Below are 22,216 nucleotides of genomic sequence, written 5' to 3'. Positions count from 1 at the left end.
GCCTGGCATGGTCCTCTCCCTGCTCCTCCCTGCCTTTGCCACTCGTTCATCACCTGTGGGGTGTTTGTCTCCCCCCTGGGGCCCCACCCTCTTTGTGAGGGGGGCCCTGAGGGTGGGCTGGTGTGGGTGCTGCAGGGCTGCTGATGCTGGAGGATGAGGAGCATGATGGGAACCGACCCCTGGCTGGTTGGGGAAGACCATGGAGGGCAGGAGAAAGGGGGTGCCCAGGGTCCAGTCCCCCAAAGACCTTCCATAGCATCTGATCAATTTGAACCTCTGGGAGAAGGGCAGAGTTCTTCAGTCGGGCGATGGGAGAAGGGCATTCCAGGCCGCACCTGGTGTGAGGGGGGAGCTGGATTCGGAGAAAACCAACTGGCTGCTCAGGGGGCCCCCCAGTCTGTCAGGGGAGGTGGCGAATCTCCACGCTGACAGTGAGGTCTCCTCTTGGCTTCTCCGCAGGACATATGTGAGGACCCCCGCCTTTTTGTGGACGGCATCAGCTCCCACGACCTGCACCAGGGCCAAGTGGGCAACTGTTGGTTTGTGGCGGCCTGCTCGTCACTCGCCTCCCGGGAGTCACTGTGGCAAAAGGTGAGGTGTGGGGTGGGGCCCTCACCGCTTGGACAAGGGAGGTGCAGCCTGAACTTGCAGAGGTGACTTTAGGAACACTTGTGCAGGGGTGGGGCGCGGGGTGACACCAGGGCTCCCGGCGTTGGCTGAGCAGCAGAATCACCTTTCCCTCACCTGCCAGCTGAGGATCCCCAGGCCTTGGTGCTGGCAAGCTGTGTGGCTCCCAGGGGCCTTCGGATGTGTCCCCACCTGACATGTGGGGGCCCACAGTGTCCCCGTAGCCACTTGGTGGAATATTCACGTGTGAAATGTGGAAGCAACCTGAATCATGTGCAGTGTGGAGACCCCACTCATTGGGGTTCAGGAGACCCCCTGCCAGTACCTGCTGTCGAGACTTGGCCAGTCCTTGCCCTCATCTTGGCCTCAGTTTCCTCACTTGGTCAGCAGGAGTGGTTCAGATGATTTTGTTCCGTGATTCTTGGTTCCAAGCACTGATGTTCTCGAGCGGCACCAAGAGTTTAGGCTGGGAAGAATTGGCTCTCTCGTGACGCTCCGCCCGCTTGTGACAGCACTCGGCAGCGCAGCCCCTTACCCCCACACTGCATGGTCCCTTCTTGGGGAGGCAGGGCTGCTGGAGTAGATGCTGGAGTGCTGGTCTCTGAAGAGTAATCAGCTGGGACTGCATCCTGGGTTCCCGTGTCAGCAGATACAGGTCGTTGCCCCTTGCTCACCCCAGCCCTTCCTCCTCTTCCTACGAGGAGCTGGCGGCAGGGCTGACCAGCTCCGGGCACCTCGGCCTTATGGCTTGGGTTGGAGCCCCCGCCTCGCCATGTGGTCGCTATTAGCTCCGGTTACTCATCCAGAAAACCAGGATATGAGGGTAGCTCCCTCTCAGGGAGTTTGTTAGGGCAAAACGAGATACTGTTCTCAGGGTGCAGTGCTCAGGGAATGGTGTCTGCATTGCCAGTGTTATGATAATTAATATTCGTACAACATAATGGGTATTCCCAGGCAAGCAGGGACCAAGGAACAGTGCGTTTGTTTTTATTGTCTGTGGCGTCCCTCAGCCATCAGAGGGAGCTGTGCCCTTAGCCGAGGCTGGGACTGTCGCAGGTGCTCTATTTTCGTGTCTTCTGGACGGGAGTGTGACCTTTCAAAGCCACCCTGGGGTGGGTATTCCTGGAGCCTGGCTCCTGATGGTCTGTAGGGACACAGGTGCTGTAGGGCCCTCAGCAAAGGCCACTGCTGAAGCCTGTAGACATGGGTAGTTGTAGGATGTCCACGTTGGGAGGGCCTCAGAGAGCCACATGTGGGATCGTTTCACTGGGGTTGGGGCTCAGTGCTGTTCGCTGGGTATAGAGCTATCCTTGCTCCCCTGATTCCAGGCTCCAACCCCCTTCTCTGAGCCCAGAACAAGGTCCTCCTGCCTCTGAGCCCACCCCTAGTTTGGTCAGGGCTCCGTCTGGGGCTGGAGGTGGCACACAGGAATCCTTCAGGGCTGGCCCTATACTTCCCACCTGCCCTATAATCACCTGTTTACCTGTGGTCTCCCTTCTTGAGATGAGCTCCCCCTGGGCAAACTGGCCCAACTACATCTTGTCGGTGAGCCCAGCAGGAGCCTGGCACAGAGAATGCTCAAGAAAGTTTTGAGAGCAGAGCCCTTCTCCAATTTGTTGGACCCAGCTACTGGCCAGCAGCCCCACAGCCCGCTTTCCTACCCTGTGTCTCGTGGGGCCAGAGCCTGACCCGCTGTGTCCCCTCCTGGGGAATGGGCTGTCTAGCCATTGTAGGGAGGAGCCTCAGTTTGCTGTGTGCTCTGTCCTGGGCCTGGCCTTAGGCAGTGCCCTGGGGCAGCTTCCCATCTAGTGAGTGGAGGAAGGGGCCCCAGACCTACAGGTGGGAGGTCTGTGTTCGTCTCTGGGCTGAAGGTTCCTCCTGCAGGATGTCAGGGCACCGGGCCTGGCTGGTCTCGAGCCTTCAAGGGCCAGGATGCAGATCTCCAGGAGCTTGGGTCCCCAGGGGGCTGGAGCAGAGCAAAGTGCTCCTGGCTAATTGCACTCTGCCTCCGGGTGCTGTTGTGGTGACAGCTCCCGGGTCCTAGAAGGAGGCAGGAGGCCCTGGGGAGCTTATTACTGTGCCTTGCCTCCCCTCCTGTCCCTGCTGACCGGGCCCTGTTTGTTGTCACCCCTCACTTTAGGGCACGTTACCCTGCAGGGCCTCCCCTGCCCCACCCTGTTTCCTCCATGGAACAGGGGTGCTCGGCCTGAGCTGCACCCCTGCTCCCCCCAGCCTCCTCACTCTGGGGATGCCTAACCTCACATGCTGCTGCATCGTGCCCTCAACACCCGTACCCCCTCCTCCAGGAAGCCACCCCCTTACCTCTAGTTCTTGGTGCAGCCTGGGGCTGGCGGGCACAGGATTTGAAACCAGCCAGGCCTGGGTGTGATTCTGGCTTGGGTCCATGTCGTTACATGCCATCGGGCAGGTCAGGTTCCTACCCCTTGCCTTGGTGTCAGCCTGACCTTTCTAGTCCCCAGGGTTGTAGGAGGAAGAAAGAGCCTGTTGGGGGGGTGGGGAACCTGTGGCATTTCACGGCAATTTGCACGTGTTAAATCCTCCTCCCTGCCCCACCTCTGTGTGCCCCGCCTGTTTCTCTGTTCTGTGATGCACCCCTTGGCAGTGGGCCTCCCCCTCCTATGGGATCCCTGGGAGGGGCATATTGGTCGCCTCACCTTGACTGTACATTCTCTGAGGGTGGGACAGTGGGCTTTCGGGTGACCAGGTTTTGTGGACCAGAAATCAGGATGTGACAGTGGGACAGGGCGTCTGCTGTCAAGCGTGACCTGGCCCAAGCCAGACCCAAGGTCCTTTGTGAGCTCACCTCCCCCAGAGTCTGGTGCAGTCCCAGGCCTGATCCCTGCCCCGAGCCTCTCTGGCCGGAGGAGAAGAAGAGAGCAGAGAGAAAGTGAAGGGCCTGGATGTCTGAGAGGGGAGTGTTGGGGGGTGGCCGGTCCTGGGGCTCGGCCTGGGAGAGGCACCTGGTGGCAGGGCTTGGGCTCTTTTTTAGTTCTATTTAAAATGGTTCCAAAAAAAAAAATTAAAAAAAATAAAATAAAATAAAAAATAAAATGGTTCCCATCCCACCCCTGCCCCTGTTACATGTGCATTTCATGCCCTTTAGCTTCGTGGCAGTTCGCTCATCCCAGTTTAACTGAGCACCAGCTATGCCCCGAGCACCATTCTAGGTACTGGGGACAGAAGGTTTGAATAAATACAACGTTGCTTAAGGTTTTCTTTAGCCAGAAACAGCCAGCGTTAAGGGGTTACTGTATTTCCTTCTCGTCAGTTTTTCCAGTTGGGGTTAAAGGGGTGTTTGTTTTGTTTTTCAGTATGTAGTTTTGCAATCACATGTGCAACTTGGTCCCTTGCTTTTCTCCTGCGTTCATCCCTATGCCAGGCTTTAGTGGGTCTTCCCAAGGTGTCTGGGGGCGGAGCAGAGATCTGTGGATGGCAGTGAGCCCAGCCCCACCTGCAGCCTCCTGCCCCCTTCCTCTCCTCCCTTCCCACTCGGGCCTTCCTCACCTTTCACCGCTCCTCCCTCCTGCCCTGTGTGTCTGAGGCCCAGACCACTTCCACCTTCAGCCTCCTCTGGTGGGTCGGTAACCCGGCCAGGCTGAGACCAGGCTCTTCCCAGGGTCCCCACCAGTAGAAACTGAACGCCTCCCCCAGCATCCCACAGGTCCAGGGATGGGGCTGGCATCCTCTCTTTCCTCAATGCTGCTTCCAGACCGCACCCTCCACTTGTAAACCCCTCCAGGCTTATGCCATTTGCTCCCTACGCTCCACAGCGATCTGGCTGCCACCCAGGCACCGAGGGCTCGGCACCACCCATTCCCCAGCCTTTTCCACCCCAAATACTGCTGTGTCCCAGGGATTCCTCTGCCCGTGCGGCTGGCACCCCGCCCTCACCATCCCAGCCTCAGATCCTGTCTGTATCCCCGTCAGCCTTCACCCTCAGCCGCCCTCACCTTCCAGGCATCTCCCTCATCCTGCACTTTGACACACACTTGCCCCCAAACCTCATTTTTGGCTTCAGTCATGTCTCTGTTCTCTCCCATCTACGCAGATGTCTTCCTCTGGTCGACCTCGGCCCCTAACACATCAGTTCTCTTATCAGTGTTATTTATTCATTATTCATTCAACAAGCATTTTCCCGGGACCTCCTGTGTGGCATGCTCTTTTCTGGGTGCTGGCTTAATTTAAAAGTAATTCCTCAGCCGTGTTGTTCCGTGCAGCTAGAAAGGTTCTGTGAGGGTCAGGCAGTTTGACTTCTCGCATTCTCTCGACTACCCTCGGGGAATTGCCACCAGCGACCCCCCAGAGCTGACCTCAGGGCTCGAGGTGTTATCTTAACAGGACCAGATGCTCTGTCTCCCTTGGTGACCTTGGTGACACTCTTGTTCATGTAGCCCAAGATCCCACTGGCTGATTTAGCCTCCATCTAGCAGTGGTCTGTGCTTGTGGTCCACTAGACCCTTCAGATCGTTTTCAGTTCTTAACACTTTGGCCTGTGCCTCTGTCCTCTTTTCTGCGTGTGGCATGTCATGGCACCTTCCCCTCTCCCCTACCCCGCTCCCAGATGCACTCACGTATTCCACTTCTTCCATTGACCGGAATGTAATAGCTGAACTGATTCCACCTCTCAGGCACTGGAGATAAGGACGTTTGTCAGATTCTTCCTCGGCCTCAAGTCTCCCGGAGGAGACTGAGGCTTGATATAGGTGGAATAAGTGGTGGGATTCTAGTGGGAGGAGACCTGGGCGTGGGGCTGCCGTGGGGTGCAGCGTGGAGGCAGGGCCGGCAGGCAGGAATCACGTGGGTCAGTGATTCTCCAAGCACCGTCCCTGGACCGGCCGCATCAGCATCACCCGGGAGGCTGGTCGAAGTGCAGATTCCTAGGCCTTGTCCGCCCTGTTAAGTCAGAAGCGCTGGGGCTGGAGCGCAGCAATCGTGTTTCAGTCCTGCAGCTGATTCTGATGACCTCTGAAGTTTGGGAACAGGGGTTTAGGTCAGAGATGGTGGTGGCCAGGCCAGTCCTGGTAGTGGGGCTGCGGGGAGGGTTCTCAGGGACCCTGGGAATGGGATCGAAGGCCTTGGGGGTTGAGTGTGGAGTGGTGAGGGTGACTCTGGGTCAGGGTGGCTACAGGGTTTGTCTAGGGTGACTTTACATCTCAAATCAGTAGGCCTCTCCTTCCTTGCTCCCCCCTACCCTCCTGCCAGGGTGTCCCCAGTAAAGCCTCTCTCCTTACAGTGAGCGGCTGCTCCCCACCTCCCGCCCCTTCTTACTGCCCCACGCAGCCTCCCTCCTTCACAAACGAGCGCTCCCAGCCCTTCCCTGGGAGTCAGGTAGTCGGGGCGGTTACCACAGCAAGTGACATCAGCAGTCTGGTCCCCGAGGAGCCCGGCCGCCTCCCGCCTGCCTGCAGTGCCTGTGTTACAGCCTCTTCGAGGCGTAGAGAGGAGGCGTTTGGGGACTCCCGCCCCCATTTTGAGGGCTGGGCAGGGCCGGGAAGGGCCAGTGGCCAAGAGGGGAGGGGACAGGGGAGGGCGGAGGGGTAGGTGGGGCGTCTTTGGTGGCCTCTCGCCCTGGCAGCGAGGGCCCAGCACACCGGGCTCCCAGACGGCGGAGGAACAGCAGCAGCTGGGCATGGCGGAGGACGGGCCCAAGCCACCGCAGCTCAACATGCCCCTGGTCCTGGACCACGACCTGACCAGGCAGATGCGGCTGCGCGTGGAGAGCCTGAAGCAGCGCGGGGAGAAGCGCCAGGACGGCGAGAAGCTGCTGCGGCCGGCCGAGTCCGTGTACCGCCTTGACTTCATCCAGCAGCAGAAGCTGCAGTTTGAGCGCTGGGACGTCGTGCTGGACAAGCCGGGCAAGGTCACCATCACGGGTACCTCCCAGAACTGGACGCCCGACCTCACCAACCTCATGACACGCCAGCTGCTGGACCCTGCTGCCATCTTCTGGCACAAGGAGGACTCGGACACCATGGATTGGAATGAGGCCGATGCCCTGGAGTTCGGGGAGCGCCTGTCGGACCTGGCCAAGATCCGCAAGGTCATGTACTTCCTCATCGCCTTCAGCGAGGGCCTGGAACCCGCCAACCTCAAGGCCTCTGTGGTCTTTAACCAGCTCTGACGGCAGCTGCTCGCTGCTGCCCCCTCCCCGTGCCAGCCCTGCCCGTGCCCCCTGCCCCGAGGCGTGTGTTTGAGGACGTTCTTCTAGCTGCTGGCCTGTACTCAGCTTGCCCGGGACCCCCTGAGCCTGTGTCCTTCCTCCTCTCCTCTCCATGGTGCTGGCGCTCCTGCTCACGGGAGGAAGACGCAAAGGACTTGTAGTCTAGAAGCTGGACTGGTGGCTGCTGCTTCTGCTGTAGACCATGAAGCCTGGTTGACCTTGTGTGGGCAGATGGAGGGGGCCGAGCGCATTTATTTTCTCTCTGCTTCGCTGTCCGGACGGAGACTCAAAGAGACCGAGAGAGACAGACATAGACACACAGAAAGAGAGATCCAAGTTCCCCGCCATCGGGCTTCCTCTGGAGATGGGAGATGGGGAGACTGACGACAGAGCGGCCTCCTTGGGGAATCCACACATGGGCTTTTGGTACCCTCCTGGCGACAGAAGTCCAGAGGTGAACACTCAGCCTGAGGACCCAGGAAGGCACTTACTCCTGGCCCGGGCCTGGTGTGGTCCCATGACGCCCCAGGGGCCTCGGGACTTCAGGCAGGGTTGCTGCGGGGCTTGATTTGGGCAGTGGGGAGTGACTGGCAGGCTAGCAGCTATGCTTGCCAACTCTTGCTCTTTGGAAAACGACTTCAGGAGGGAGAAGTGACAGGGAGAGGACATATAACATGTTACAGAGGGATGTCTCTATCTGTACTTGTGCATATATATTGAGAGAGAGCACGCTATATTCATAAGGCTATATTCTAGAGTCTGTACCTGCCCTGTGTGCAAGTCTGATTTTAGATGATCTATTATGTAGTTGCCCAGCTGGTTTGCGGGTGGCCCTTAGCAGGGGCTTGGCCAAGATGGCCTTGGGGAGGGGGGCCCCCTGAGCTGAGAGCCTGTGAGGTTCATACAATGAAGTGGGGAACAGTATAGTGAAGGGGTCTCCCTCTGCCTGGGGAAGCTGGATAGCTGGGAGCTCTGGAGAGGAGACAGTAGATTCTTTGCTGGGATGTCAGGTTTCTTCCAGGTTCCCGGGCAGGGAAGGCACAGGCCCAGTGAGCCTTCTTTGAGGGAGGGGCAGGCCTGGCTGGCACCTCAGGAAGTGACCCCAACACCCTGTCTCCAGGCCAGCCCTGGTTCGTTCTTGTCAGAAACAGGCCCACTTTCCTCACGAAGCAGAGCCATCGAGGGCTGCAGGACCCTATGAACAGACACCCCGAGAGACAGAGGTTGAGAGCCATCCCAGTGGCTGGGGCTGCTGGGAGGGCGAGCCCCCACTCTGGAAATGTGCAAAGAGGAGCAGGTATTGGAGTTGGGATTCTTTTTTTTTTCTTAAGTTTTATTTATTTGGAGAGGGAAAGAGTACACAAGTGTGGGTGGGGCAGAGAGAGAGGGAGAGAGAGAATCCCAAGCAGGCTCTGCACTGTCAGCACAGAGCCCGACGCAGGGCTAGAGCCCGTGAACCATGAGATCGTGACCTGAGCCGAAATCGGACGCTTCATGACTGAGCCACCCACGCATCCCTTGGGATTCTTTAGGTGGGAATTGGCTGTGGTCGTTTCTGACTTTCAGCTCTGGGGCCTGAAGTCCCAGCAATGCCTGCCTGCCTTCTCTGCTGACAACTAGGGGAGTCCAGACCCCTGGAGATGGTGCTGCCCTTTGCCTTTTTGCCGCTCTGGGGACCCTCATGGTGCAGACTACCTGTACCCCCACTCTGCCCTACCGTATCCACCCCATGCGCTGCGTGTCCCCAATAAAGCCTCTATTCCCCTGCCTCGCGGTGTGCAGTCTCTCACCGCGAGCCACCCCCACCGCTTCAGGAGCTCTGACAGCCCTCTTCAGTCCCTTCCTAGCCCTGAGCGCCCCTCCGGGGCCTTCTCCCACATTCCCATACCCGCCCTGCAGCTTTCAGAGATGAGGCCTAGAGCAGTCAAGTGACTGGGCCAAGGTCAGACATCAGGATGGAGTTTGGAAACAGGTCTCCCGACACCCAACCAGGTACCAACACCCCTGAGAGTTTTTTCTCCAGAGGCCCCCAGACCAGCTTCTGTATGGGACGTGGAGGGAGCCATGCTGGGGCCCCAGGGAGGCACCCTCTGGTCCTCAGCAGGTGGGGCCCAAAGGGGATGGGTGGGGATGCACCAAGCCACGCACAATCTCCCTCCCTTGTAGGGTGGCTGGGCAGGGGGCGGATGGGACAGGGAGTGGCAGGGGTGGGGGGGGGGTGGTGGTGAGACCTAGGCTTGGGCTTCACTGAGCCTCTGTCATCCATTTAATACAAGTCCATCGGGCAGCTCCTGCCCTGATGACCAGATAAGACACCACCTTAGTGCCCCCACTTGACCCTTCATTAGGACTCTGTCCCCTTGTCATCTGTCTGGAGCTCACTCATTTTGGGGCAGAGACAAAGAGGCCCAGAGGATGAGGTCACTTGCCCAAAGTCACAGAAGGTATGGAGGGGCCAAAGGAGGGGTACATGTGTGCACCAGACTTTGTGGCCCCCTGGAAGGGGCGGGGACGGTGCCCCCACCCCTCCTGAGGGCCCAGGCCCTGGCAAGGCCAGCTTCTTCCCAGTGACCATGGTCAGGTCCTGCTTTAGGGGCCACACTTGAGGTTTTGCTGGGGAATGACCTTCACTTTGAAATGCTCCCCGCAGCCAGGTCTCACATCCCCACCCTGCACCCTGGAACCCTCCCCGGGTCAGCTGTGGCCACCTTGTTTCTCTTCCCCAAGCCCTGCCCTTCCAGCCACAGCCTCCATCCACTCCCAAAGATGCCTCTGGAAGGGGTGGGGGCAACGGAACCCAGGCCTTCCACCCCTGTTCTCCTCCCCGGCAGAGACAAGACTGGGTCAGGAGGAGTGCAGTGGACGGGAAATGAGGACCCATTTTCCATGGAACCCACAAGAACACAGAGTGAAGACGCTTGCCGTTTCCTGACCTTCGCCACCCCCCCGCCCCCGCCAGGCAGTGTGTGCAGTGGCGAGGGGCTTGCCACTGACCACCTGTGACCCTGGGCAGCCTCTCTGAGCCTGTTTCCTCGTCTGTTGGCAGGAGTTAATGGCGGTGCCTCCTTGTAGGGCCCGTATGAAGCTTAAATGAGTTAGTGAAGCACTCAGAGCCCCTCATGAGCTGGTACATGACGCCCTCTCTCCGTTTGCTCATTGTTACTCTCCCAGTCTCTGTAGACACATGGTCTCACTTTTCAGTTATTCTGAGAGGAGTGTCAGGACAACCTGTGTACAGAGGAGGAGCACAGAGTTCAGAGAGGTGAAGGGAGTTGCCTGATGCAACACAGCAGCCCAGTGCTTCTGGGAGCAGACAGTGTGGGGAGGGATGGGCAGGGGCCAGGCCTGGCTCTGGTTGGAGAGTGGACAGGAGGGTGTGGATTCTTCTCCGACACTGTCACCAGGCTCAGGATGGGCACAGCTGAGGGGATCTTTAGCCCTCACAATGTAGCAGGGAGCCCAGCAGGGGTGGCGGGGGGGGGCTGCCTCAAGGCTGTGGTCCCACGCAGGTCTCTGAGGGCAGCTGAGCGTCTGGCTGTGCCCTGTGAACAGGAAACCCTGGGCCCCTGCAGGTGCATCACCTCCTGCTTTCCGGCTGGCGAACAACGCAGCTCTGCTCTCCCAAGGGTGTTGGGGGGAGGGGGGCAAACTTCCTGGCCTCGTCCGGTCATGGCATCTGAAAGTCAGGAATTTGAGACTCTTGGAATCAGAAGCTGCGAACTGAGGAACCAGGAACCTTCTGGTTTGGGGACTCCCCTCACCTGACTCGGGTAACACAGGAAGCCCCACTGTAGCCTGACAGCCTGCAGCCCTGCTGGCCTTTTACAGAAATGCTCCCAGTTAGCCCTCTGGGGTCACAGGCAGAAATCTGTGAAAAGCTCCTTCCCTGTGCGCCCCCCCCCACACACACACACACAAACACACACTGACATTGACATTCTCTCTCTCTCTCTCTCTCTCTCTGTCTCTCTCACACGCACACACACACACACACACGCACACACTGGTCCTCACACACATGCATGCTGTGTGCACCCCCATACACTGACCGTCATGCACTTGCACACTCACACCTGCGTGTCCCATGGCTCAGTCCCAGGAGGATTTGAGCCTGGGGTGCTCCAGGCACCAGGGCATCAGGGGGTGCTGTGGCACACCCGTCGCCTGAGGTTTCTGGGCTGATTTTGTAGTGGTGCCAGGGGGCCTACAAATCCCACACAGTCCTTTCCTTGCTGCTGGGTCAGCCCAAGTAAGTGCCCTGACCCCTCAGGCCTCTCTTTTCCCATCTGCGCAGGGGGGCTGCTGCTGCTGTTTCTCCTCTTGGGAGGCTTGACCAGGTACCTGAAGTCCGCGCCAGTCCCAAGGTTTGCAGATTGTTGTGTGAGTGCACGTGATTGTCCCGCATACCCCAGCGGGGATGACCCCTCACATGTGCACAGCCCTCCATGGTTAAGGCAGCACCTCTGAGGCCACTGTCCATTTTGGTTTGCTTTTCTTTCTTTTTGTTTTTAATTTTTTTAATGTTTGTTTATTTTTGAGAGAGACAGCGTGAGCAGGGGAGGGGCAGAGAGAGAGGGAGACACAGAATCGGAAGCAGGCTCCAGGCTCCGAGCTGTCAGCACAGAGCCCGACGCGGGGCTCGAACTCATGAACCGTGAGATCATGACCCGAGCTGAAGTCGGACCCTCAACCGACTGAGCCACCCAGGCGCCCCCATTTGTTTTTCACATCAGCCCTGGAGTAAGATAGGCAGATGCCTACACTGAGGCTTAGTCGGAACCTAAGTCTTTGCCGTGCACCGTGATTGGCAGTGTGTCCTTAGTGGGTACAAGGTCACCAGCCGGTCAGGGCTGTGCTGTGGCTGGCACTTGGAGACTTTCCTTCCAGAAAGACTTGGCCGGCTGTGGAGCTGGGCCAGGCCCTGTGCTGGGTGGGGTGCTGGGTGGGTGGGGGGGATCTGGGTGTGAATGGAGCTCAGCTTTGCCCTCCAGAAGCTCCCTTCCCAGGATCAGGGAAAGAGCCTGCGGGAGCACCAGGCCTGGAGACCCCTGCAAGCTGCTGCTGAGCTAGCCCGTGAGGGACAAGGATGGGGACAGTATTGGCAGAGGGAGCCACATGAGCAGAGCCGAGGTGGCCTGAAGCAGCGTGTGTGTAGATTTCCATGGGGCCCGAGGGAGGCAAGTGTTCAGGGCGAGCCTGAGAGTCAGCGGAGCCCCAGGGCTGTGAATGCCAGGCTGAGGAGCTGGTGGCCGTGGAGATGGGGCATTTCACTTGGGAGGCGAGAGATGTCTTCATGTGCTCCCTCGTACCCATCCCTCGGCCTCAACAATTGTCAGCTGGCAGCCGGTCTTGTTTCCTCTTATTCCCTCCCACGCCCTCCAGGCAGCTTCCCATTTCATCTGTAAATATTTCTGGATGCATCTCTGAATGATCAGGAGTCCTCAAAAACAAAAACAAACAAACAAAAAAAAAACAAAGCTCTGTAACCATAATCCTGTAACACAACTCAAATAATTTTACGATACTTCCTTCATAGCGTCAAATACCCAGTAAGTGTTTTGGTTTCCAATTTCTGCCATAAACGTGTATATGTTTTATGCTTTGCTGGAATCAGATCCAAACGAAGGTCTGCGACTCCAATGGTTTGTTTCCCTTCATCTTTTATTGTTTTCCTTGAGATTTCTTTGCTGAAGGCACCTGGCCTGTCGAGTTTCCAACTATCTAGATTTTGCTGCCTTTGTTTTTGTGGCAGTGTTTAACGTGTTCTCTGTGCCATACATTTCCCGCAAAGGACTGACCCCTAGAGGCTCGATAAGGGTCAGGTCCAAGTTTTTTGGCATGACTGCTTCATAGGAGACATTGTGTGCTTCTCTCCCAGGGCCCGAGATATCTAGTTGTCTCTGTTTTTTTGTGATAGGAGAAGCCAACGACCATTGCTAAATCCATTATTTGTCGGTGTTAAAATAGTAGGAGCCTAATATTCTAATTTCGTCCTCATTTCGTAGCTGCAACTCACCTCCAGATATACACCTCCCTTCCTCTGTTGGTTACCCTGTGGTACACTCTGTATAGAAAAGGCGGGATAAATCCTGATTCTTGCCCTTAATTTTCCAGTTGTTAAAAAAAATGAGTCTATTTCCCAGCTGTTCTCCAATAGTGACTAATTATTTGTAAGTATCGCTGTGGTCTCATAGATTGGAACATATTTGATGTGTTTTCATCCGTTGCAGTAATCATCCTTACCGAAGCTGAGATTGGCCCCTCTTTGGCCAGTGGGAGCCTCTTTAGGTTGGTTCCTGAATCCTTTGATGTGGCCCCAGGGTTTTGCTTGCTTCCTCGATTCCTGGGATGACTGGATGTGGTGTGCGAGGGTTTGTGTGCCCGTGAGAGCACACCTTCCTGGACAGTCTCCTCCCTCTCTCTCAGTACCCTGCTGGCAGCAGAGGGGTTGTGGGGGTAAGAAGCTGGCCATGCTGGGCCCACTGGCCATGACGTACGAGGGGAAATGGAGGCCCACAGGGATCCCTAACTCAGCATCTGCAGGCCCTAGAGCCTCATTAGCTGCTTCCCGAGCCCCAGAGGGCCCAGAGCCAAGCCCTGGGTTTGGCTAATGATCCCCCTGCATCCCCAGAAGTACCTCCCAGCGCCCTGTGAGGGCTCCTCTTCCTCCCTCCCCAGGCCCCACACAGTCCAGAGCTTTCAGAGCAGGGAGGAGTGGAGGAGGGTGCACTGGCCAGGCCGGTGTGCTCAGCTTCGGATTCCCTATCGCTCTGTGCCCTCGGGCAGCTCCTCGTTCCTCAGCCTTCCCATCTGTGCAGTGGGGATGATAACCCATCCTGCAGGTGCCCCTTTTTTGATACAGCGTTCTGTCCTGAGTGCAAAGTGGGAGAGAGCGCCGGGGGGCTGGGGCAGGGGCTGGCCTGGGAGGTTTCAGAAAGGACACAGAATTGACTGAAAATGGAGCAGCCAGGATAGAGCCTTTTCTGGGTTGCAGACACTGTAGAGGGCCCTGAAACACTGAGTGTGAGTCCTGCCTCCCTCACCAGTGCCCACGGGCAACATTGTGCCAGCAACTTCCCGTAGTATTGCCTCAAAAGGTAGCGATAAAGGTCAGGGGCAACAGAGAGAAAGGTGTGCCTTGGCACCGGGCCGGGCTCCGTGGATGGCAGTGCGCCTCTCACTGTGGTTGGCATTTTCATTTTCTTGGTCTCCAGTGTCTCGCAAGGGACCATTTGTCTTTGCCAACATCCTTGTTGATGGTAAGAGGTTTGTAAACAAAAGCCTTCTTAATGAGCGTGGGGGTTGGGGAGTGGTTTTTGGCAGAAGAATCTGGTCTGGGCCTTGGGATTTACGGCCGTCTGCGGCATCTCTGGCTCCTCAGCCTGGATGCCTGGGTGCCTACCCCCATGCCTGAGGGTGGTTTTCTTCCAGAAGGGGCTGCCTCTGGTCGCAGTGGGTTCAGCCCCACTTGGTCCCAGGCTGGGCAGGGCCGGCAAGTCAGCCTGGCTCTAGGGTGACAGGCTTTCCCTCCTGTGCCCACCTCCTGCTGCCCAGATGTGCCGCGTCTGCTTGGGGGACGCCCACAGCCAGCTGTCAAGACACCTGCTGGGAAGCGGCTTCTGGCCCTGCAGGGTCGGGCCCACCTTTCCCTTCTGTCCATGCTCCCCCATGCTCCCCCTATCAGCCTCAGCATTCACCTCTCCCACCAGACTCAGAGCCTCCTGAGGGCAGGGACCATGTCTGATGTGTCTGGGTCCTCGGTGTCAGCACAGACCCAGTGCAGAGCGGTCCACAGGTCACAGGTCTGAACCCTGGCTTCCAACACAGTCTGCCTGACTCCAGAGAATGTGTGTTTTCTAGCTGTGTGACCCTGGCCAAGTTACTTGCCCTCTCTGAGCTTTCGTTTTCTTAGCTGTAAAGGAGGGATGGATGATTATCCTGCAGGGTTATCCTGCAGATTAAACTGGGATAAGCCATGGCAGTCCTGGGCACGGCACCTGGCATGTCCGAGATGTTCCATGAATACTCAATGCCTATGAACTTTTTCACGCGGTTGACACGTGTGTATTAAGTATTATGTCTGGGCCAGGTCCTGGACCATGTATGGGCTGGGCATATACCAGTGACAAAACCTGATGCATCCCATGCTTTTAGAGAGCTAACATTTCAGTGCGAGTAACAGAATTGAACGCAGTGTCACACAGTTGTTTAATTATAATTGGGGTAATGGTCTCTGAGGAGAAGTGCCAGGGGCCATGACATGGACTGACAGAGGTCCTGGCCTATAGTCTGAAGAGTCAAGGAGAGCTTCCTGGAGGAGGGGGTGGACCCTAAAGGGCAAGTGAGATCAGCTGGGTGAAGAAGAGAAGGAAGAACAGGTGCGAAGTTTCCGAACAGAGGAAGAGCCTGGAGCAGGAGAAAACGGGGGTGGGGGTGGGTAAGGGGTTAGAAAAGCCAGCCTTGGAGCTGGGGGTGGGGCAGCGCACATTAAAGGTTTGGAGCTCACCTCCTAGAAAGGCGACGTGATCAGAAAGATTACTGTGCTGCTGTGTAGGGTGAGGGCACAGGTGGTTGTTGATGCCACAGGTTATAGTGTTTTGGAGAGGAGATGGGGGCTGGGCCAGCGTGGTGCTGGGGACAGAGAGGAGAAGGAGTTTAGTGGAATGTGGGAGCTCCGAGTGGCCTCACTGGCTGGAAAGAGGGAATGGGAGGAGGCCGATGTGGCCGCCTGCTTCTGGCCGGTGCTGGACGGGGCGGTGGCGGCACCCTTCACCAGATAGGAACCGGAATTGGTGTAATAGATTTCTGAGCGCTGGAGGGTGCACAGGGAGCCCCGAGGAAGGGAAGGGGAAGCCCAGAGTGACAGCCTCCAACCACTGTAGGAAAGGGAAACCGAGGCCCAGAGAGGAGAAGGGTTCGCCCAAGTGCCACACTGGTTCGTGGCAGAGATGAGACCTGAACCCAGTATTCCTTTCTATTTTGATTCCCTCGAGGCATGTACCCCCATTTCCTCAGGAAGCCAGATATGACCCTCACTGCGTTCTTGTCCTGTCCCCCTCCCCATCCAGGTCATCCCAGACTGGAAGGAGCAGGAGTGGGACCCTGAGAAACCCAGTGCCTACGCGGGCATCTTCCACTTTCACTTCTGGCGCTTTGGGGAGTGGGTGGACGTGGTCATTGATGATCGACTGCCCACAGTCAACAACCAGCTCATCTACTGCCACTCCAACTCCCGCAGCGAGTTCTGGTGCGCCCTGGTGGAGAAGGCCTATGCCAAGTAGGTGCTGGTAGGGCCGGTGGGCGGGTGGCCAGGCTGGGGCGGCTCGCCTTGTGGGCTCCACCTGGGTGCTGCTCTAGCCGGAGAGCCCAGGGCACGGCCAGCGGACCCTACTCTGTGGCAGATGAAGGTCTGGGACCTGGTGTCCAGTCCCCAAAAACCAACCCACGAAGGGAGGAATGGTTCCTCCTTGTTCTAGCTGAGAGGGCAGAGCCAGGGCTCACATTCGGGTCGGTGGTTTTTCCCCAAAGATGCAAGCCACCCAGCCCTCCCTGGCAGCCTTGCCGGGGATGTGGTATCTCAGAGCCAGAGCTGGTCGTGGTGGGTGGGCCCTCCCCGCCGGCGGGGCTCCCCTTCGTCCACTCATCCGTCTTCCTGACTGATTGTCCATCCATCTGTCTCCACTGACCCCTCCTCCTGTTCTGTGCCAGGCCCTGGGTCCCCAGCAAGGGCACAAGCAGAGGTTTGCCGAGCTTTGGAGGGCTTTGGGGCAGAGAGACCTGCTCAGGCCCCTGCAGGCCTGGAGCAGGAGGGCCAATGGGGTCAGAGACCAGCCCACCAGCCCTGTTGAGAATCCTTCCCTGGTTCCTCCTCCCAGGCCCATTGGTTGGTCTCCTTGGACTGTGCGTGTGTGTGTGTGTGTGTGTGTGTGTGTGTGTGTGTGTGTGTGTAAAGGAAAAAGGAAAACAACAGCTCCCAACATCAAAAACAGACTTAAGGGGTGCCTGGGTGGCTCAGTCAGTTGAGTGTTGATTCTTGATCTCGGCTCAGGTCTTGATCTCACAGTTCGTGAGATTGAGTCCCATGTTGGGCTCTGCACTGACCGAGTGGAGCCTGCTTGGGGTTCTCTGTCTCCTTCTCTCTCTCTGCTCCTCCCCACTCATGCACTTTCTCTGTCTCTTTCTCTCTCTCAAAATAAATAAAGTTAAAAAAAAAAAAAACCTCAAGGAAACACATTGACAGATTCCATTTTCAGTCCTAAGAAAGGAAAACCCGCCCCCTGGTGGTCACTGAGTCTCCATGGTCCTAGGTGCAGACCCCTCTCCCAATCCGTGAGAGCCACTTAGTAGGCTTGCTCGTATTTAGGTAGCAGTTTTATTAATTTTTTTTTTTATTGTGGTAAAATATAGAAGGTATGGAAATCCAGGCAGAAGGTAATAAAAGTCACCTGTATACTCCTGCATATTCTTTTGGGCCCCTCTGCTCCCTTGCCCTGTTTGAGGCCACCTGAGTTAACCAGGCTCCTCCCCCTTCAGGAAACTTTGCTGCCCTCCCCTCAAGGCCCTGCCCCCACTCCTGTCTCCCTCCCTGTGCTCCCTGCATCCTCTCCACACCTCCCCGCTCCCTCCCAATAGCAACTCGTATCTATCTATCTATCTATCTATCTATCTATCTATCTATCTATCTATTTATGAATGAGACAGAACGAGAACCAGTGGGAGGTGGGTAGAGGGAGAGGGAAAGAGAGAATCTTAAGCAGGATCCATGCTCAGTGTGGAGCCCGACACAGGGCTCAATCCCACGACTCTGGGATCATGACCTAAGCTGAAATCAAGAGTTGGATGCTCAATCGACTGAGCCATGCAGGTGCCCCCGCCAGCAACTTTTAATATCTTTGATGCCTCTTTTTGTTTATAGGTTACCGTCCAAAGCTTGTGTTGCTGTTTTGTGGGCCTGGATTTTCAATTTATGTAATCTGTTTTGTTATATGTCCCATTCAGCTGCTCACATCCACATTCAGCACTGCCTTTAAGACCCCAACCCTATTCCTAACATTTAAAGAAGAAGCCACAGTTGTGGCCCTAGCACCTGAGATGTTGCACATAGTAGATGCTTAACGTTTTTTATTTTTTATTTTTATTTGTGTTTTTTTTTCTTTTTTTTTTTTTTTTTTAGTAATCTCTACACCCAACACAGGGCTTGAACTCACAACCCTGAGATCAAGAGTTACATGCTCTTCCACCTGAGCCAGCCAGGCACACCCCGATGCTTAATGTTTTTTAAATAAATTATTGCATACATTTTAAACATCATTGAAATCCAGCTGTATTGTTTTTTCAAAAGTAACAAGCTAGCAATAGTATTTTGCCTGCTGTAGGAATTCCTTTACAAGGCTTCATTCAATGGCTACCTCATATCCCAGAGCACAGAGGCAACATTAGTTTTTATTTTTTTTTGATGTTTTATTTATTTTTGAGAGAGAGAGCTTGCACAAGCGGGGGAGAGGCATAGAGAAAGGGGGGACAGAAACTGGCTCTGCACTGACAGCAGAGAGCCTGATGCTGGGCTCGAACTCATGAGATCATGACCTGAGCTGAAGTCAGATGCTTAACTGACTGAGCCACCCAGGCACCCACAGCAGCATTAGTTTTTTTTTTTTTTTTTAATGTTTATTTATTTTTGAGAGAGAGAGAGAGAGAGAGAGAGTGCGCGAGCAGCAGGGGAGCAGAGAGGGAGACACAGAATCCAAAGCAGGCTCCAGGCTCTGAGCTGTCAGCACAGAGCTTCACGAGAGGGCTTGAACTCACGAATAGTAAGATCATGACCCGAGCTGACTTTGGACACCCAATGACCTGAGCCACTCAGGTGTCCCTAACAGCAGCATTAGTTTTTAAAGTCAATTCCCTGTTGTTAGACATTTAGGTGATTTCTAGTTTTACGTTGTTATAAACGACGTTAATTATTTATAATTGATGTTTCAAAAGATGCATGAGTTTTTAATACCTTTGAGAAGAATTGCTCGGTTTCTGGACAGTTAAGTGTTGGAGACAGACCGCTAGGGCTAAGGAGAATTTGAGTGATAAAATGGGGTGGTTCAGGGAGACAAATGCTGGCCTGGGAGCCAGAGACAGGGATTTCAGTGTTGGCTCTGCCGTGACCTGCTGTGTGACCTTAGTTTGCTTGACCTCTCTGAGTCCCCCAGATCTCCCCTGTAAGGCGAGGGTTTTACGTTGGGGAGCATGAGCGGGGAATTCTTTCCACATTGCTCCCCAGGCTGGCGGGCTGTTACCAGGCCCTGGATGGAGGCAACACGGCGGATGCGCTGGTGGACTTCACAGGTGGTGTTTCCGAGCCCATTGACCTGACTGAGGGTGGCTTTGCCAATGATGAAGCCAAGAGGAACCAGCTCTTTGAGCGTGTGTTGAAGGTGCACAGCCGAGGAGGCCTCATCAGTGCCTCCATCAAGGTGAGAACACAGAGGCAGCCCTCCCCATCATCAGCCCTTACTGGGGTGTCCCAGGCAGAGCCCCTGCTCAGACTAGCTCATAATCTGGACGTTCAGCCTCATGGGGGGCGGGGAGCAGCTGGAGCGTGCAGCCCCCTCCCCGGTGCTGGGTAGCATGAGCTGTAGGTCCCTTGCCCTGACCCCCTACACTATGAAATACCTTGCAGTTTGACCAGCATCCCCCTTTTACGGGTATCTTGTATTGGGGCAGTAGGTGTCTGTGCATCTGAGGGTCCCTTAGTCAGGGTCGCTACAAGGCGACTGGAAGAGGGGAGGGAGACTCTGCTCCTGGCACAGGCCCAGGTGCCTCAGGAGGATTGTCTTATTTCATCGACTGCTTTTATCTCAGGTGGGGGAGCTGGGGCTCAGTGCAGGCACCAGTGGTGGGGCCATAGTCTGGCTCTCTGGAAAAAGAAAAAGCCCTGCTTTGTAGCGTTTGCTGATTTCTTTGGCGTAAATGCTTCCACCATGTTGATTTCAAGCTAATGTTTTAACAGTTGCACAACTGAGCCTGTGCCAGTTAACGCCAATGCACTCCTGGGCCACTCCACTTTAGCTGCCCCATGGGGGCTTTGTGCACACAGAGCCCGCCCGCCTCCCTTTGTGTGGGGCTGCCATTCCTTCGCTGTCCTATAGAGGGTGGTGTAGGCACACAGCATCCCTGCCCCTCCAGCTGGAGCCTGACCAGACCCTGCCTCTCTGGGCAACTGTGTCCTCCTGCAGGCAGTGACAGCAGCAGACATGGAGGCCCGCCTGGCATGTGGCCTGGTGAAGGGACATGCATATGCCATCACTGATGTGCGCAAGGTGCGCCTGGGTCACGGCCTGCTGGCCTTCTTCAAGTCGGAGAAGCTGGACATGATCCGCCTGCGCAATCCCTGGGGCGAGCGGGAATGGAACGGGCCCTGGAGTGACACGTGAGGACCGGGGATGGGGGTGCGGGCACAGGGCAGACCCCAGGTGGGTGGGCCCCAGGATGAGAGCTTGGGCAAGGACAAAGGTGGGTTTCCTAGAGGAGGTGACACCCAGGCTGGGCCTTGAAGGATATGGGAGGAGGATGACATTGGGAGACTTACTTTGCAGTGGGCACGTGTGTGGGGGTGGGTGGGGGGTGGATTCTGCAGGGAAGAGACCTGGAAGTAGGGATAAGCTGATTCCTGTAGAGGACAGAGAACCCAGTCTGGCGATGAGTGGGAAAGAAAGCAGGGAGGGAGGCCACCAGGGGTGAGAATGGGGGTGACTGCTCTGTGTTTGGCTCATGGCCCTGGTGAGGAGAGGACTGGAGCCAGGCCCCTGGTGAAGGAGCCCCCTTCCTTGAAGGTCATCCCGCCCTTCCCCCGCCAGCCTGCAGCCTTGTTCTCAGACCTCCAGCCCCTGGCATGGTGGCAACCCACCCTTACCAGACAGGCTTTTTGGAGACGGGCTGGGCCTGGCCCTGGGTGCCCCCAACTATACCCACACTGATGGAGGCCTGGTTCTGGGCTGTGCCTCGGGCCTCCTCCCCCTTGCCAGGGTGGCCCTGGTGGGGTCCCTCCTCTTACACTCCTCCCTCTTCCCTCCCAGCTCAGAGGAGTGGCAGAAAGTGAGCAAGAGTGAGCGGGAAAAGATGGGGGTGACCGTGCAGGATGATGGGGAGTTCTGGTGAGTGTGTCCGTGCCCCACGCGGGCGTCCAGGGCTGGGGAGGGCCTCCTGTAGCAGGGAGCACCAGATGGGGGGGCAGATGCCTCACCATCAATTTGCTCTGTGGCCTAGGACAAATCACGCCTGTTTGCTTCTCTGTGAAATGAGTCGGGCAGTAATGGGCCCGTTCATCCCTGTAGTCCCCAGTACCAACCTCCGGGGACCCTGAGCTGCTCCAGCACGCAGGCTGGGCCCTCAGCAAGTAGGCCAGGATGCCGGCAGATGGGGATACACGGGGCAGGGGTAACGCTGGCAGCCTGATTGCCGAGAGCTGCCGAGAGCAGCTGGGGAAGAGGAGAGGCCTCTTGGAGTGGCTGCCTCCTAAGCTGGGCCCCAGGGTCAGGGGAGCCCTTGGTGGGCAAGGAGAGAGACCCAGCCCAGTCAAGAGAGTACGCTTAGGTTTGAGAAGAGGGAGTTCAGGGAGGCCAGGGAGGTGAGGGGAGCTAGGGGGGCACGTGGGTTGGGGTTGGGCTGGGAAGATGGGAGCAGCCTTGCTTAATACTGTTGCCGATTGTCACAGCTAGTCTTTGCCGGCTCCCGTCTGCCGGGAGTTGTACTGCGTGCTTTTACTGTATTACTTAATTCCCACGCTACCTCTGTGAGGTGGGCAGCTGTTGTTAGGTTCATTCCCATTTTACAAATCAGGAAACTGAGGCCAGAAGAGATGTGAAGGGGCCAAGTGACGCCACCTCCACACTCACTCCCGTGTGGGTCGTGCTTCAGAGCACACAGGGTGAGTAGGCGGGTGGCCAGCCGGGGGGACCTGCCCAGCCTCGCCCCCTGCCACACCCAGGATGACCTTCGAGGACGTGTGCCGATACTTCACCGACATTATCAAGTGCCGTGTGATCAATACGTCTTACCTGAGCATCCACAAGACGTGGGAGGAGGCCCGGCTGCGTGGCGCCTGGACGCGGCATGAGGACCCCCGGAAGAACCGCAGCGGGGGCTGCATCAATCACAAGGACACCTTCTTTCAGAACCCGCAAGTGAGTGTTTTCGGGGCCCCTACTCCGCCCCTTGGGCAGCCACGGGGGCCATCGCCACTGCCCTGCATGGGCTCCTGCATGACCTTGGGTATATCCCTGTTCCCCCGTGGGCCTCTGTGTACCTGTCTGCATAGTGGGGGTTGGGTGGGTGTGTTCGGGTGGTCCTGGGCAACCTGCAGATGGTAAAGATAAGGAAGCTCGTCCAGAATCACAAGGACATATAGAGGGAGGCTGA

At 56.7% G+C, this 22,216-nt stretch overlaps 2 protein-coding genes across 4 annotated transcripts in view; both read left to right on the top strand.

Moving 5' to 3' along the window:
* Window positions 1–22,216, top strand: part of CAPN5 (calpain 5) — a 52,193-nt gene that overhangs the window by 22,814 nt on the left and 7,163 nt on the right. For all 3 annotated transcript variants that reach the window (XM_045483894.1, XM_045483893.1, XM_045483895.1), the window contains exons 3-8: window positions 460–591; window positions 15,877–16,085; window positions 19,080–19,272; window positions 20,035–20,228; window positions 20,875–20,952; window positions 21,786–21,981. In XM_045483894.1, the coding sequence (XP_045339850.1) occupies window positions 460–591; window positions 15,877–16,085; window positions 19,080–19,272; window positions 20,035–20,228; window positions 20,875–20,952; window positions 21,786–21,981 (1,002 nt within the window). The remainder of the gene's footprint in view (window positions 1–459; window positions 592–15,876; window positions 16,086–19,079; window positions 19,273–20,034; window positions 20,229–20,874; window positions 20,953–21,785; window positions 21,982–22,216) is intronic.
* Window positions 3,704–7,565, top strand: LOC123601123 (olfactory marker protein). Its single transcript, XM_045483897.1, has one exon. The coding sequence runs from the start codon at window positions 6,278–6,280 to the stop codon at window positions 6,767–6,769; it is 492 nt and encodes a 163-aa protein (XP_045339853.1). The 5' UTR covers window positions 3,704–6,277; the 3' UTR covers window positions 6,770–7,565.

The sequence above is a fragment of the Leopardus geoffroyi genome, chromosome D1, assembly GCF_018350155.1.
Source record: "Leopardus geoffroyi isolate Oge1 chromosome D1, O.geoffroyi_Oge1_pat1.0, whole genome shotgun sequence".
In the NCBI taxonomy this organism is placed as follows: Eukaryota; Metazoa; Chordata; class Mammalia; order Carnivora; family Felidae; genus Leopardus; species Leopardus geoffroyi.
The sequence above is the reverse complement of the archived record's forward strand: the minus strand, read 5'-3'. Positions and strand labels throughout refer to the sequence as shown.